Source organism: Capsicum annuum, chromosome 4 (genome assembly GCF_002878395.1).
Source record: "Capsicum annuum cultivar UCD-10X-F1 chromosome 4, UCD10Xv1.1, whole genome shotgun sequence".
NCBI classification, from domain to species: domain Eukaryota; kingdom Viridiplantae; phylum Streptophyta; class Magnoliopsida; order Solanales; family Solanaceae; genus Capsicum; species Capsicum annuum.
The window spans coordinates 211,508,762-211,522,863 of NC_061114.1; the positions used below are offsets into that span (position 1 = coordinate 211,508,762).

Below are 14,102 nucleotides of genomic sequence, written 5' to 3' on the forward strand. Positions count from 1 at the left end.
AAAATAGATTTTTGTTGCCAAAGTACTCATTGGCTAGTTCTTAATATGACACTTGGACATAATTTTATGCAAACTTCTTTCTTTTATTATATTTCCAACAAAATAGATTTTTGTTGCCAAAGTACTAATTGACTGGCTCTTAATATGACACTTGGCATAATTTTATGCAAACTTCTTTATTTTATTATATATATAGAAGCTATGAAAATTTAAATATATATATATAAAATAAATAATTAATCAGTAAAATTTACAAAATAGATTTTTGTTGCCAAAGTACTCATTGGCTAGTTCTTAATATTACATTTAGCATAATTTTATGCAAATTTCTTTGCTTTATTATATATGTAGAAGATATGAAAATTTTAAAATATATATATATATATAGTAAAAAATAAATCAGTAAAATAAATTTTGTTGCCAACAAAATAGATTTTTGTTGCCAAAGTACTCATTGACTGGTTATTAATATGACACTTGACATAATTTTATGCAAACTTCTTTGATTTATTATATATATAGATATGAAAATTTAAAAATATATATATAAAATAAATAATTAATCAGTAAAATAATTTTTGTTGCCAACAAAATAGATTTTTGTTGTTAAAGTATTCATTGACTAGTTCTTAATATGACACTTGCATAATTTTATGCAAAATTCTTTGTTTTATTATATATATAGATATATTCTGTAAGTGAAACAGTAATTTAATTTTTCTTAAAAGAAAGTAGAGAAAAAGAAAAGATTCCATAAAATATAATTTATTTTCTTGCCTAGTTTTAGTAAGTTTTAAACTTGTTTATTATTTATATATATAACACAAATCTAATTATATGAATCTCATGTTTTTTTTATCTTATTTTATCCTTTTCATTTCTCTTTAAACTATAAAATGTGAAAAATCAAAAACTACAATTTAATAAATCAATAAACAACTTTCTTATGAATTAAAATATCATTTAAAAATTATAAACTGATGCTACATTCTTATATTTTATCAAAAAATTTACTAAAATTGATGTACATAATTGCAGAAGGTTCCATAGATACTTTCTTAAGTAGCACACGTATACGTTTGCCTCCTTCCTTTGCTTTTAATTTAGAAAATAAACAGTCTGATCTAGACATGCATATAATAAGTTGACATCACCAATGAAAAAAATCAGAAAAATAGTTAACTAAATTAATATAAACTTTTGAAAATGTTATATTGTGAGTTGAAGAGGAAAGAAGAACTATCACACATATAAATATAATTTTTCTCAAAAGAATTTTAAACAGTAATAGTTAGATTCTTGTCATCTCAATATCCTACTTCATTTGTATGTCAATCGAGCCTTAAAAGAATAAAAAAAAAAAGTGTTGCATGAAACAGAAAAAAAGAACAACTAAATTGTTAACAAAAGTGCTAAGAGCAGTTGGATATGAAATTTAATAAATCGAAAATATCAAAAATATTACACTTTGAACTATATCTTGGCCGTTGAGACTTTTCTTTGTTGCTATATGCCATGTCTCATACCCACAATGAGATGAGGACAAAAAAAACTGTTATAATAGTAATCTTCTTTTCATCTACAGTAAAAAATTTGATGAGATTAAGATAAAGAGAAATACAAGATTGCAAAAAATTAATTAATGGGCACATAACATAAAAGAAAATTGTTCAAATAAAATAATACATAACTCTTTAAAAAAAATGTACGAAGTTTATTTATAGACTATGCATAGCATAAAAGAAATCTACTCTAAAAAAAAAAGTTTAGAGGAGTAACTTTCAGAATGCACATACCTTGCAAGAAACAATTTTCATTAGAATTTTTCAAGAAACAATTGCCATTGTTTCACACTGTTTAAAGAAACAATTGTCAATAGATTTTTTAATGCAAAATTAAATAATCAGAGGTTATGAATATAAAAGGTTTTAGAGTTATGAATTTTATTAATATTAATTAAGAGTTTAATTTATTATGAACATAAAAAGATGTGAGTTATGAAAATGATTTTAAAAATAAAATAATTGAAAAAAATGAAAGATATCTCTCTCTCTCTATATATATATATATGTTGATTAAGACCATTTCACTTGAATTTTTATAATCGATTTCTTCTTGCCACATGTTAGATTACTATTTAATTAAAACACCTTTCATTTTAAATCAACAATCACTTTTAACTCAAAAAACAAAATTCAAGCTAACTTTTAATAAAAAAATAAAATTTTCAATGATTTCAACTATAATATATAAGAGAGAATAAGATAAGATTTGATAGTCCCCACTAAATATTTATACAATTGAATTGCTACATGTTTCTATGATTTTTTTCAACACATTATTATTTTTGTCCTCATTCATTATTTTATGATTATTTTCATTTGGACCTCTATAATTGAATTATATATAGTATTTTTTTTTGTAAATCACTTCTTGTTTACTATTAGATTACTTGTTCTTTTTGTACATATTTCTTATATTTAAATTTAATTATTTTTAATTTATTTTAGGAAATTTATTAATCTCTGAAACAGTGGCATGTGATTGATAAAAATGAAGCATTTCCTCATTGCAACATGAATCTTTGCACTCGATGGTGTGTCTTAATATGAAAAATTACTATTGAGTTTTTTATTGTGTTTCAATTGCTTAATTATCTAATTTTTTTTTTTAAAAAGAGGGAGCAGAAAAATTACTACTTTAGTTTGAATTGTCTCCATATAATTTAATAAATAAGAAAATTTTAAAGATGTTTTGCAAGACTTAAATTCAATCTCTAACCTCTAGAAAAAATTAATCTCAAAATATATATTGATTCACATAGGATGCAACTATTCAAGATATTAATCTAACATATGATTAAGTTTAATTTGAATTATTGGATGTTATATTCTCAAAACATTCTATGAAAACAACTTTTATATTACATACTGATTTGAAAATACAAATAATTTTTTCTTTTAACTTTCAAATACATTTATACAATGATTTAATTTTTAACAGTTTGCAGGAAATTTTGAACTACCCTTTCAATAACTTAATGTCAGAAAAAGCAAAAAAATAAAAAAGTAATTACAAATTCAATCTTTTATATTAGTTCGAATCTAGGTTTATAAGCATCGGGCAAATGTAAAATTTTAATAGTTCTAAAATTTTATTTTCTAGATATGATTAATCTAAATAATATTGTTGAAAATATGGAACAAATTATACCTATTTGATAAATTGCATGCTATATTTATATCTTGAGGTTGGGCCCGGGCTTACGAGTATATATATATGTATAAATATGTATCTCTCGTGTAGTGATGTACATAGTAGTTAAAAACTAGCTAATTGAATTTATATATCCAAATATTTTGACTAATACATTAACATCATATGATCGAGGTAGTAGTACATTATTGAAGTTATAATAATGAAGTTAATTAACTGATAATTCATTAGATTAATACATTGTATTAACCTAATCGAAATCTCCGATTCAATATTAACCCAATTTCTAATCCCAAGTTGACTCATCTCTTCAATTTTAATCTCAACCATTCATCATATTTGATCAACGATCAATATTAAATCAACTTTCACTTTTTTTTTTTGAAATTGAACTGCTTCAGACTATTTTTTTTGAACCGGGGGTCTATTGGAAACAACCTACCTATCTTAGCGGTAAGGTCTGCGTACACTGTGCCCTCCACATATCCATATCCAATTTGTGGGACTACATCGGATTAGTCGTGTTGACATCCAATTTTGACCTCACAATACCCCTTTTAGGCTGCTATTTTATATAATTTTACGTAACATTAATTCTTACATGCTTAATTTATTTTAATATAATTTTCTCGTCATTTCCATATTTATTAAAATAGCAACCCTAATTCAATTCAATTTCTTAATTTTTTATTTTCTAGCCATTTTGTATGGAGTTAATAAAAATCTTAGCAAAGTTTTTTTTTTTTTTTATCTCAAATTGAAATTTAAATTCTAGAACATTTTTAGATCAATTTAATCTCTGCGGTCGATCAAAAATATTCAACCACTGAGATCTAAAACTTACTTCTTTCCTTTTTAACCAACAACAAACCCTAATCCCTACAATTTTTGTTAAGTGAAATGAAACAGCCACAAGCCAGCCAGCACCGGCCACACGGCTGGTGAACCACCGGAACAGCCCTCAACCACCAGTCGCCTAATCTGCCGGAGAACCGTTGACCAGCGCCACTGCGACACCAGCAACAGCCAACAACCGCCGCGCCACCGGCGAAAACACAAACTTCGCCTGCAAGGTTCTTGAATACCTTGCTGCTGAGGTACTAACACACAAACTAAAAACCCCACTTGATTTTATTCTCAGATCTGTAATTTTTAACTTTTTTAATCCGTTGAATAAGATGTAAAGGTTGAGTTTGTTAGATTTTGTTTGAAAAATTGTAGCTTTTTGGTGAAGTTATTCGGAAGAAGCTCTTTCTGAGGTGCAGTATACAAGTGTTTTGTCCACTTTAGATAACTGTTTTCTTTTCATATTTTCCGTGGAGTCTAGAGTGTTTTTTACATCAATGTAGGGGTTATGAGGCATTGTAAAGATTGTCCTTGATTCCTGGCAATATGAATGTTCATGGTACTTGATTCAATCACCAAAGTTGGTGTCTTTGCTGTTTTGAGCTGATTAAGTCAAGAGAATTGAAATTTTATGCTGCGAAGAACTTAGGTTTTAATGATAAAAAGATTATAATGCATTTGTCTATCAAGTGCTTCAATTGCAGCTTTTCACTTCTTGTGTGCTTTTTGGTGAAATTGGAATGGTTAAGTGTAGTCAATTGAAATATGTACTAATAACTTGAAAATAATAAAGTATAGTTTATTGAAAATGATTTAAGTATAGTGACCTGAAATGTGAATTATTTAATTAAAAATAGTTAAGTGTAGTGACTTGAAATGTGTACTAGTGACTTGAAAATGGTTAAGGTTATTACTTGAAAGTGGTTAAGTACAGTGACTTGCAATGTGAATTAGTTATTTGAAAATGGTTAAGTGTAGTGACTTGAAATGTGTACTAGTGACTTGAAAATGGTTAAGTATCGTAACTTGAAATGTCAATTTGCTATTTGAAAATGCTTTGAGTGTAGTGACTTGAAATGTGTACTAGTGACTTGAAATGTGAATAAGTTATTTGAAAATTATTAAGTGTAGTGACTTGAAAATGATTAAGTGTAGTTACTTGAAATTGCAAACTTGTGACTTGAAAAAGGTGTAGTGTAGTTACTTGAAATTGTGAACTTGTGACTTGAAATGGTTTAGTGTAGTCACATGAAATGTGTATTAATAACTTTAAAATAATAAAGTATAGTCACTTGAAAATGAATAAGTATATTGTCTTAAAATGTGAATTAGTTAATTGAAAATAGTTAAGTGTAGTGATTTGAAATGTGTGCTAGTGACTTGAAAATGTTTTAAGTGAAGTGACTTGCAGTGTGAATTAGTTATTTGAAAATGGTTAAGTGTATTGACTTGAAATGTGTACTAGTGACTTGAAAATGGTTAAGTGTAGTGACTTGAAAATGGTGAAGTATAGTGACTTGAAATGTCAATTAGCTATTTGAAAATGGTTTGAGTGTAGTGACTTGAAATGTGTACTATTACTTGAAATGTGAATAAGTTATTTGAAAATTATTAAGTGTAGTGACTTGAGAATGATTTGGAGATAAACTATTTTCCAAAAGAATTTCAACATGTCAGATTTATACAAAAACTACAATATGTTGTGATTGTTTTCATTTCAAAATACAACATATTTAGTTTCAAATATAATGTCCAGTTTTTTTTTTTTTTTTCATTTGAGTCTCTCGTAAAGAGATAATGGACTCAAAATTTAGAGAAAGGGTGTAATTCCAAAAAAATCAATGATTCCCAATCATTATGTTTACCATTCTAAGTAGGATTTATATTGATACGAAACTGATAACACCGGGAAGATGCAAACACAAAGTTTCTCTAGCTTATTGAGGAAAGAGTTGCAAGTGACTTCTAGCTCCAAAACTCATAAGGTGTATGATACTAAGGGGGCATTTGGCCATGAAACTTTTTTACTTTTTTCCGGAGTTGGAACTCTAGAATACACGTTTGTCCATAAAATTCCTGAATTTTCAGGAACTTCTAAAACACCAAAAACTTCACATTTTTTCACTCCAAACTACTTGCAAAAATTCAACTCTAATTTTGCCAAATATAGCTCCAATCTTCAAATTTCATTTTTCACTTTGAAAAAAAACACTACTCTTTTTCAAATGCTCACAATTTTCATTGCATACCCATGAAATGAAATATGAAAATACAAAAACAGACAGGTCTAAAATTCAGACAAAATTGGGTACAACAAGAGTATATGCAACCATACATCGCAAATGATTGGGGTGTGCGGGTGCTTTTACCTCCTTGAATGCAATTCAAAGTCAAGTGCTGCAAAATCCAAAATCAAGAATCATAAATGGTGACAGGTCAAATAGAATGTTACTACAATAATTTGAGTTTGGTTTATTTAGGGTTTAAATAAATAAAGAGGTAAGATATACTTAATCATTTACAAGTCACTAATTCATATTTCAAATGACTACAATAAATCATTTTTTTTTTTTGAAAATGGAAACTTATACACTTAATCATTTTCAAGTCACTAATTCACATTTCAAGTGACTACACTTACATATTTTCTAGTCTCTAATTCACTTTTCAAGTAACTAATTCACATTTCAAAACACTAATCTTAACCATTTTCAAGTAACTGATTCACATTTGAAAACACCATACTTAACCACTTTCAAGTCACTAATTCACATTTGGAAACACCATACTTAACTATTTTCAAGTCACTATTTCGATATTTCAAGTGACTACACTTAAATCAATTTCAAGTAGCTATTTTGATATTTTAAGTAACTATACTTAATCATTTTCAAGTAACTAATTCACATTTCAAGTAACTACACTTAACCATTTTCAAGTAACTAATTCAGATTTCAAGTCAGTACACTTAATCATTTTCAAGTCACTAATTCACATTTCAAGTCACTAATTCTCATTTCAAGTGACTACACTTAATCATTTTCAAGTAACAAGTACACATTTCAAGTGACTGCACTTAACCAATTTCAAGTCACTAATTCACATTTCAAGTGACTACACTTAAAAATTTTCAAGTAACTAATTCACATTTCAAGTAACTACAGATAACCATTTTGAAGTAACTAATTCACATTTCAAAGCACTAGTCTTAATCATTTGCAAGTAACTAATTCAAATTTGAAAACATCATACTTAACCATTTTCAAGTCACTAATTTACTTTTATAGTGACTACGCTTAACCATTTCAAGTCACTATTTCGATATTTCAAGTGACTACACTTAACCATTTTCAAGTTTCTAATTCATAAATCAAGTCAATACACTTAACCTTTTTCAAGTCATGAATTCACATTTTAAGTGACAACACTAAACCATTTTTAAGTCACTAATTCACTTTAAATTAGTCATTCTATTTGATCAATATATATATATTTTTTAAATGAAATAAGATGGATATCATTAACTAAAAGCATCAAGAAGATGCAAGCGTTGCAAAGAAAGAAATTAAATTATCAGCTCCCTGTATGACAAAAAGAAGCTATCACAACTATTGACATAGATCTATGGAGCAGATAAATTCTAAGAAACAACCAACAGTAATTATAGAGGAGTGCTTGGTCGGAGTGCTTGACCAAACTAAAAAAAATAATCAAACATCTAGACTTAAGAGAAAGGATGGGGATTGGGATGCCATCAAAACACCTTCTGTTATTCTCTATCCACAATTTAATCAATTATGAATAAAGAGCAACAGGAAGTCACCAAGAGAAGTTGAAACAATTCAAATACACATAGCTTATTACCTATTCATGATCTAGGTATCGATACCACCACCACCACCACCAACAAACCCAGTGTATTCCCACAAAGTGGGGTATCGATACCATTGATCCATAATTCATCCGTCTATTCCATGGTAGAGTACAAGAGAAAAACTCAACAAGTTACCCAAATCATCTTAATTTCAATATGGACTCTCAATCTACAAGTCCCTTCAATGCCACAGTCATCTCCTAATTTGACTTGTACTACCAAATTGTAAACTCTTTAAACATATTTACTCACAGAAACAATATGAAGGAACCAATAATCAATCAAGCTGACACCTTTTGATTACTTTCTCTATGAGATTTCGAGAAAATGAATACAACAACTAACCCGGTTTAGTCCCACAAAGTGGGGTCTGCGGAGGGTACAGTGTACGCAGACCTTACCGCTAAGGTAGAAAGGTTGTTTCCAATAGACCTTGGTTCAAGAAAAATTGTGAGAAGAAGTCCAATTTCAAGAAAATGAATAGTACCCATAAACATATTTCCACCACAGACTAAGAAGAATAGATAAAAATGTAAATTTCAAACACGCGAATACAGTAAACAAATTGGCTACAACACTTGTAGGCTTAGCTATAGCTGTTTATAGCCAATGACTATTATCTCCAAAATGCTAAGTATATAGAATAAAAAGAGGAAAACCAAGTGACAATTTGATAAAAATAGGATGAGTAGAAGAGAAGAAATACCTGGTAAAAAGCAAAACGAAATTTATCGACAATTTGATTAATGAAGCCTTGGCCTCATCCAACGCCAAATTTAAGACAAATTTATCGACTCCCATAGAACACTATTATTAAAGGCTTGAAAAGGCAAAATGATGTCAGTCTTACAAGAGTTGCGCCAGCTGCTTTCCCTCGTGAGCTGCGCGAGATTCTGTCCGTCGGTGAGCTGGGCGTTGTCGATGAGTTAGGCTTGTCTCTCACTGAGATGCTAGGGTAATTAGAAGGCAAAAAGGGTAATCAAGATGAGCTGGGTTGGGTCATGGTTGGATTGGGTCGGATATTATAATATTTTTGGAAAAATTGATTAAGAGTAGTCTGTCTCGTTTTAAAAATATAGTTATTCGAAAATCGATCACTTATGATTGATTTTTATTAAAGGATTAAAAATTTAATAAATTATATAATATTTATAATAATTTAATGCAATGTATATATAAATCGAATAATTAGTTATTTTATCATTACCTAATACGAGTAACATAATTTTTAAATCGTATAATAATTTCACTGCATTTGAAATGTGTACTTGTTACTTGAAAATAATTAAGTGTAATCACTTGAAATGTGAATTAGTGACTTGAAATGTGAGTTAGTGACTTGAAAATGGTTAAGTGTATTGACTTGAAATATGAATTAGTTACTTGAAAATGGTTAAGTGTAGTTACTTGAAATGTGAATTAGTTAATTGAAAATGATTAAGTGTAGTAACTTGAGATATCAAAATAGCTACTTGAAAATGGTTAAGTGTAGTCACTTGAAATATCGAAGTAGTGACTTGAAAATGGTTAAGTATGGTGTTTTCAAATGTGAATTAGTGACTTGAAAGTGGTTAAGTATGGTGTTTTCAAATGTGAATTAGTTACTTGAAAATGGTTAAGATTAATATTTTGAAATGTGAATTAGTTGCTTGAAAAGTGAATTAGACTAGAAAATACTTAAGCGTAGTCACTTGAGATGTGTACTAATGACTCGAAAATGATCAAGTGCAGTCACTTGAAATGTGAATTAGTAAGTTGAAAATGGTTAAGTGCATAAGTTACCATTTAAAAAAAAATGGTTTAGTGTAGTCACTGATCCCCACTCTTGTGGGAATACACTGGGTATGTTGTTGTTGTTGTTGTTGTAGTCACTTGAAATATGAATTAGTGACTTGGAAATGGTATATCTTACCTCTTTATTTATTTAAACCCTAAATAAACCAAGCTCAAATTATTGTAGCAAAACATTCTATTTGATCTGTCACCATTTATGGTTCTTGATTTTGGATTTCGCAGCACTTGATTTTGAACTGCATTCAAGGAGGTAAAAGCACCCGCACACCGCAATTATCTGCGATGCATTGTTGCATATACTCTTGTTTAACCCAATTTTGTCTGAATTTTTTGACCCGTCTGTTTTTGTATTTTCATATTTCATTTCATGGGTATGCAATGAAAATCTAAGTTGCTCGGACTCTCCAAAAATGTTGCCGCACCCGTGTCGGATCCTTCAGAAATACACTATTTTTGGAGGATCCGACACGCACCCGTAGACATTTTTGAAGAGTCCGAGCAACTTAGATGAAAATTGTGAGCATTTGAAAAAGAGTAGTGTTTGTTTTCAAAATGAAAATTTGAAGATTGGAGCTATGTTTGGCAGAATTGGAGTTGAATTTTTGCAAGTAATTTGGAGTGAAAAAAAAGTGAAGTTTTGAGTGCATTTTCTTTACGAGAGACTCAAATGAAAAAAAGAACTGGACATTGTATTTGAAACTAAATATGTTGTATTTTGAAATGAAAACAATCGCAACATATTGTAGTTTTTGTATAAATCTGACATGTTGAAATTCTTTTGGAAAATAGTGTATCTATGTCGGATATAAATTCGAGAGTTAGGCAAATTTAACCCTTGAAAATCAAAAAGGGACATTTTCGAGTAGAGTATTATAGTTGTCATTGAAGTGGTTGTGCCCTTGCTTCTTCATTTACTATTTGTTGTGATCAGTTTGCCAGCTTCTTCTCTCCAGCAAGGCTTGTTGCGACTCTACATTTGCTTGAAACACATGGCTGAGAGACATCCTGTTGATCAACAGCAAACTTCAGAACCACAGGTGCAATCCCCTGCTTCAAGGGACGACATGATTGCCTGTGTGATGGCATTAGAGGCTGCTCTGCTTCCCTGCTTGCCTGCACGAGAGCTCCAGGCGATAGACCGTTCAGCACATCCTTATCATCAGAGTGAGTAACTTTAGGCTTCTTGATTGTTTCCCAACACTTGTGCAGGAATAAAATTTTGATTTTTTCCTTTCTGATTTTAGGCTTTTCTTTTTGTTGCTATCTAACAAGAGTTTCACTGAAAAAGGACAGGCACAAGAATACATTTACTCTCCTTATACAATTGTATATCTACACTAAAATGTTGTAATTATAAATACATGACTGCTGTATATTCAAGTTCAACAACAACAACAACAATCCCAGAGTATTCCCACATAGTGGGGTCTGGGGGGTAAGATGTACGCAGTCCATACCACTACTTCCGAAGAATTAGCAAGGCTGTTTCTTATTCAAGTTCAAGTGAATAAGAAATCACCCTTGCAATTTGCAGCTTTGCCAATTTTCTCTCTCTATATACTTTCTTGTTCTAACATGGTGTAAGAAACCACTCCGGCCTCCTCCGCTTCTTCGCAATCTTCAGAAATTCCAGTTCGCAATCTTCAGAAATTCCAGTCTCTTCTTACCTTCTGACGCTTACCAATGCTCATCACTTCATATCTATCAAACTATGTGCGACAAATTCCTTATTTGGGGAATGCAATTGTTGTCTTCTCTCTGTGGTCAAAACCTCCATGATTACATCGACGGAAGGCACCCTTGCGCTCTACCCTTAATTGGTACAACAAGATCTAATGATCTTGAGCCTCTTAATTTCATCCCTATCCGAAGAAACATTGCCCCTAGCCATCAGACTGAACACATTGAAAGCAGTCTGGGATGCTCTCGCGGCTGCTTTATCCTCTCCATCTAACATATAAATTCCTAGTCGTCATATGCATCTACAAAACCTGAAGCAAGGCGACCTTAGTGTCACTCAATATTTACCTAAGCTAAACACGGAGAAGAATAAGTGTCTGCTGGACGTCCGCTCTCTCTCGCCGATCATAACATCTACATCTTCAAGGGGCTTCGCTCTGAATTTAAGGATACCTCTGATCGTTCCTTTAATTCTAGTCATAGTAGGGGTCGTGGCAGATTTAATAGAAGGCATAGTGGCAGAGGTAGTTGCTCCTGCAATTCACTGAATTAATCACCTAATGCACAAGACTGGCAGTCTCCAGATCAGCTTAATAAGTGTCGAATTTGCACTGACACTAACCATGTAGCTTCAACGTGTTTCCAGCGCTACAACCTTAATATGAGCCCGGTCACCTACCTATTGCACCAAGCTCCCATCTCCGTTATGGTTCCCCAGTACAGGTGCTGCACATCACAGTGTGCCAGATCTCACCAACTTTCTTCAGGCTGAAGGCTATAAGACTGTAAGGGATCAGATCAAGTTCGTATCAGCAATGGTCATGGTCTTCCCGTTCATCTTGCTGGTAATTCTCTCCTTCACACTCCTTCACGAGCCGTCTCGCCTAAGAATATTCGTCACGTTCCTTCAATCACGAAACATTTACTCTTTGTTCAATGTTTTGCTCATTATATGTTGATATTTGGGATCCTGCGTCTCTGCATTCATCTCTGGGACACAAGTTTTCTTGTTTTTGTCGATGATTTCACTAGTTATCCTATTGTGCTTAAATCTGATGTTCTAACCATGTTCCATCAGTTTAAAGCTCTCGTTGAATGCGAATTTAATACAACTATTAAAGACATTCAATCAGACGGGGGTGGGAAATTTCGTTCAGTATCTCCTGTTCTCAATAAACTCGGCATATCTCGTCGTGATTCATGTCCCCATACTCATGAACAAGAAGGTGGAGTTGAAAGAAAACATTAACATGTTGTCAAAATGGGTCTAAGCCTCCTTACTCATAGCTTGACCCTTGCTCGTTATTGGCAATTCGCCTTCAAATTTGTGTTTATCCTCATCAACCGCCTACCCTCAGTTTCCCCACAGCCTCTCACCATATTAACTGTTCCAAGTTCCAAACCCGATTACTCCTTTCTCAAAGCATTTGGTTGCTTGTGTTTTCCCTACTTGTGACCTTACAACAAATACAAGTTTGGGAAATTCTTTTTAAGGCCACTCATTGAACGTTCACTTTAGGCCACCAATAGTATTGAGCCGCCCTGACTTTCTTGTTCTAACACTTCCTTTTTTTTAATTCTTGTAGTATTCATGCTTGTTCAAGTGTAGTAATTTCCTCTTTTCCTTGTTTTTGCTAAATGAGTAATAAATTTGCTGTTCCTTAGTTGATGTTGAGAGACATGCAAGAGATTTCATGGAAGCAGCGAAAAAGCTTCAACTTTTTTTGATTGGGTTGCAGCGCGAGGACCTGCCTTCCAAACCAGATATGCTTAGAAAGGTAAGTTAGGATGACATTGATTATCTTATCCAAAAAATAAAAGATTAAATTTTGATGATATGAGTTCTTAGAGGACTACTTGTGTTTTCCAGTAAATTTTGGCATCGCTAACAGAGTATTCTGGATTCTTATTAATATGATAGGAGATTGCAAAATTGGAGGAAGAGCTGAAAACAAAAACCGAGCTTATAAGTAAGCAGGAAAGATTGATCCAAGAATGGAGGAAGGAGTTGAAGGACCAATTAGACAAACACAACAAGGAGTTGGAAAGGGTGTAAACTACTGCAGATCCGTGTGATGTAAACAGCTGTACCAAATTTTGTTTTGCGAAAGTCCGGTGTTATTGTTTTATCTTGCTCTCATTCCGTAGCATTCTGTATTTGAAGTGGCAGAGGACAACGAGCTCACTACATCGATGACTCGTTTGTTTAAATGTGTGGCTTAGGGTAAAATGAGCATAATTGGAGGACAACCTAGACACAAGGAGGATAAGTCAAGAAGACACAACCCCTTGTGAGTGTTGCACACTACATCTTGGTTAGCTATTGCAGTTGCATTTGTCTCTGTAGATTTCACAACGGCAATGCAAATACGCGTACATCTGATTTATAGATGGAGAGAAGAAAACATTGCTGAGCTATATGTATTAAAGAATCATTTGGTGTGAGGAGGTATAATTATAATCATTCAAAGATAAAATTCATGATTATTTATTCTGAGCTCGGTTAGAGGTATTAGTTAGTCTTAAAATTATTTATCGCATCATTTATACTACAGTGATGAGATAAGTTATCACATATATATGTTGGTACAACTTGTTTTGAAATAACTAATCTCGAAATAACTTGTTTCCAAACAACCCATCCTAAATATGTGTGTATATATATGTGTATATATATGTATGTACATGCATG

The 14,102-nt window shown here is 31.5% G+C and overlaps 1 protein-coding gene across 2 annotated transcripts; it reads left to right on the forward strand.

Annotated features, from left to right (window-relative positions):
- The first annotated feature begins 3,897 nt into the window (after window positions 1-3,897).
- Window positions 3,898-13,897, forward strand: LOC107867439 (mediator of RNA polymerase II transcription subunit 28). 2 transcript variants are annotated; one of them, XM_016713676.2, is made up of 4 exons: window positions 3,898-4,313; window positions 10,662-10,894; window positions 13,076-13,188; window positions 13,332-13,897. In XM_016713676.2, exons 2-4 carry the CDS (start codon window positions 10,720-10,722, stop codon window positions 13,464-13,466), a joined length of 423 nt encoding a protein of 140 aa, XP_016569162.2. In that variant the 5' UTR covers window positions 3,898-4,313; window positions 10,662-10,719; the 3' UTR covers window positions 13,467-13,897. The 2 variants fall into 2 exon arrangements, with proteins under 2 accessions (XP_016569162.2, XP_016569163.2); XM_016713677.2 differs by having other exon boundaries at window positions 3,971-4,313; window positions 10,684-10,894.
- Window positions 13,898-14,102: the final 205 nt, after the last annotated feature.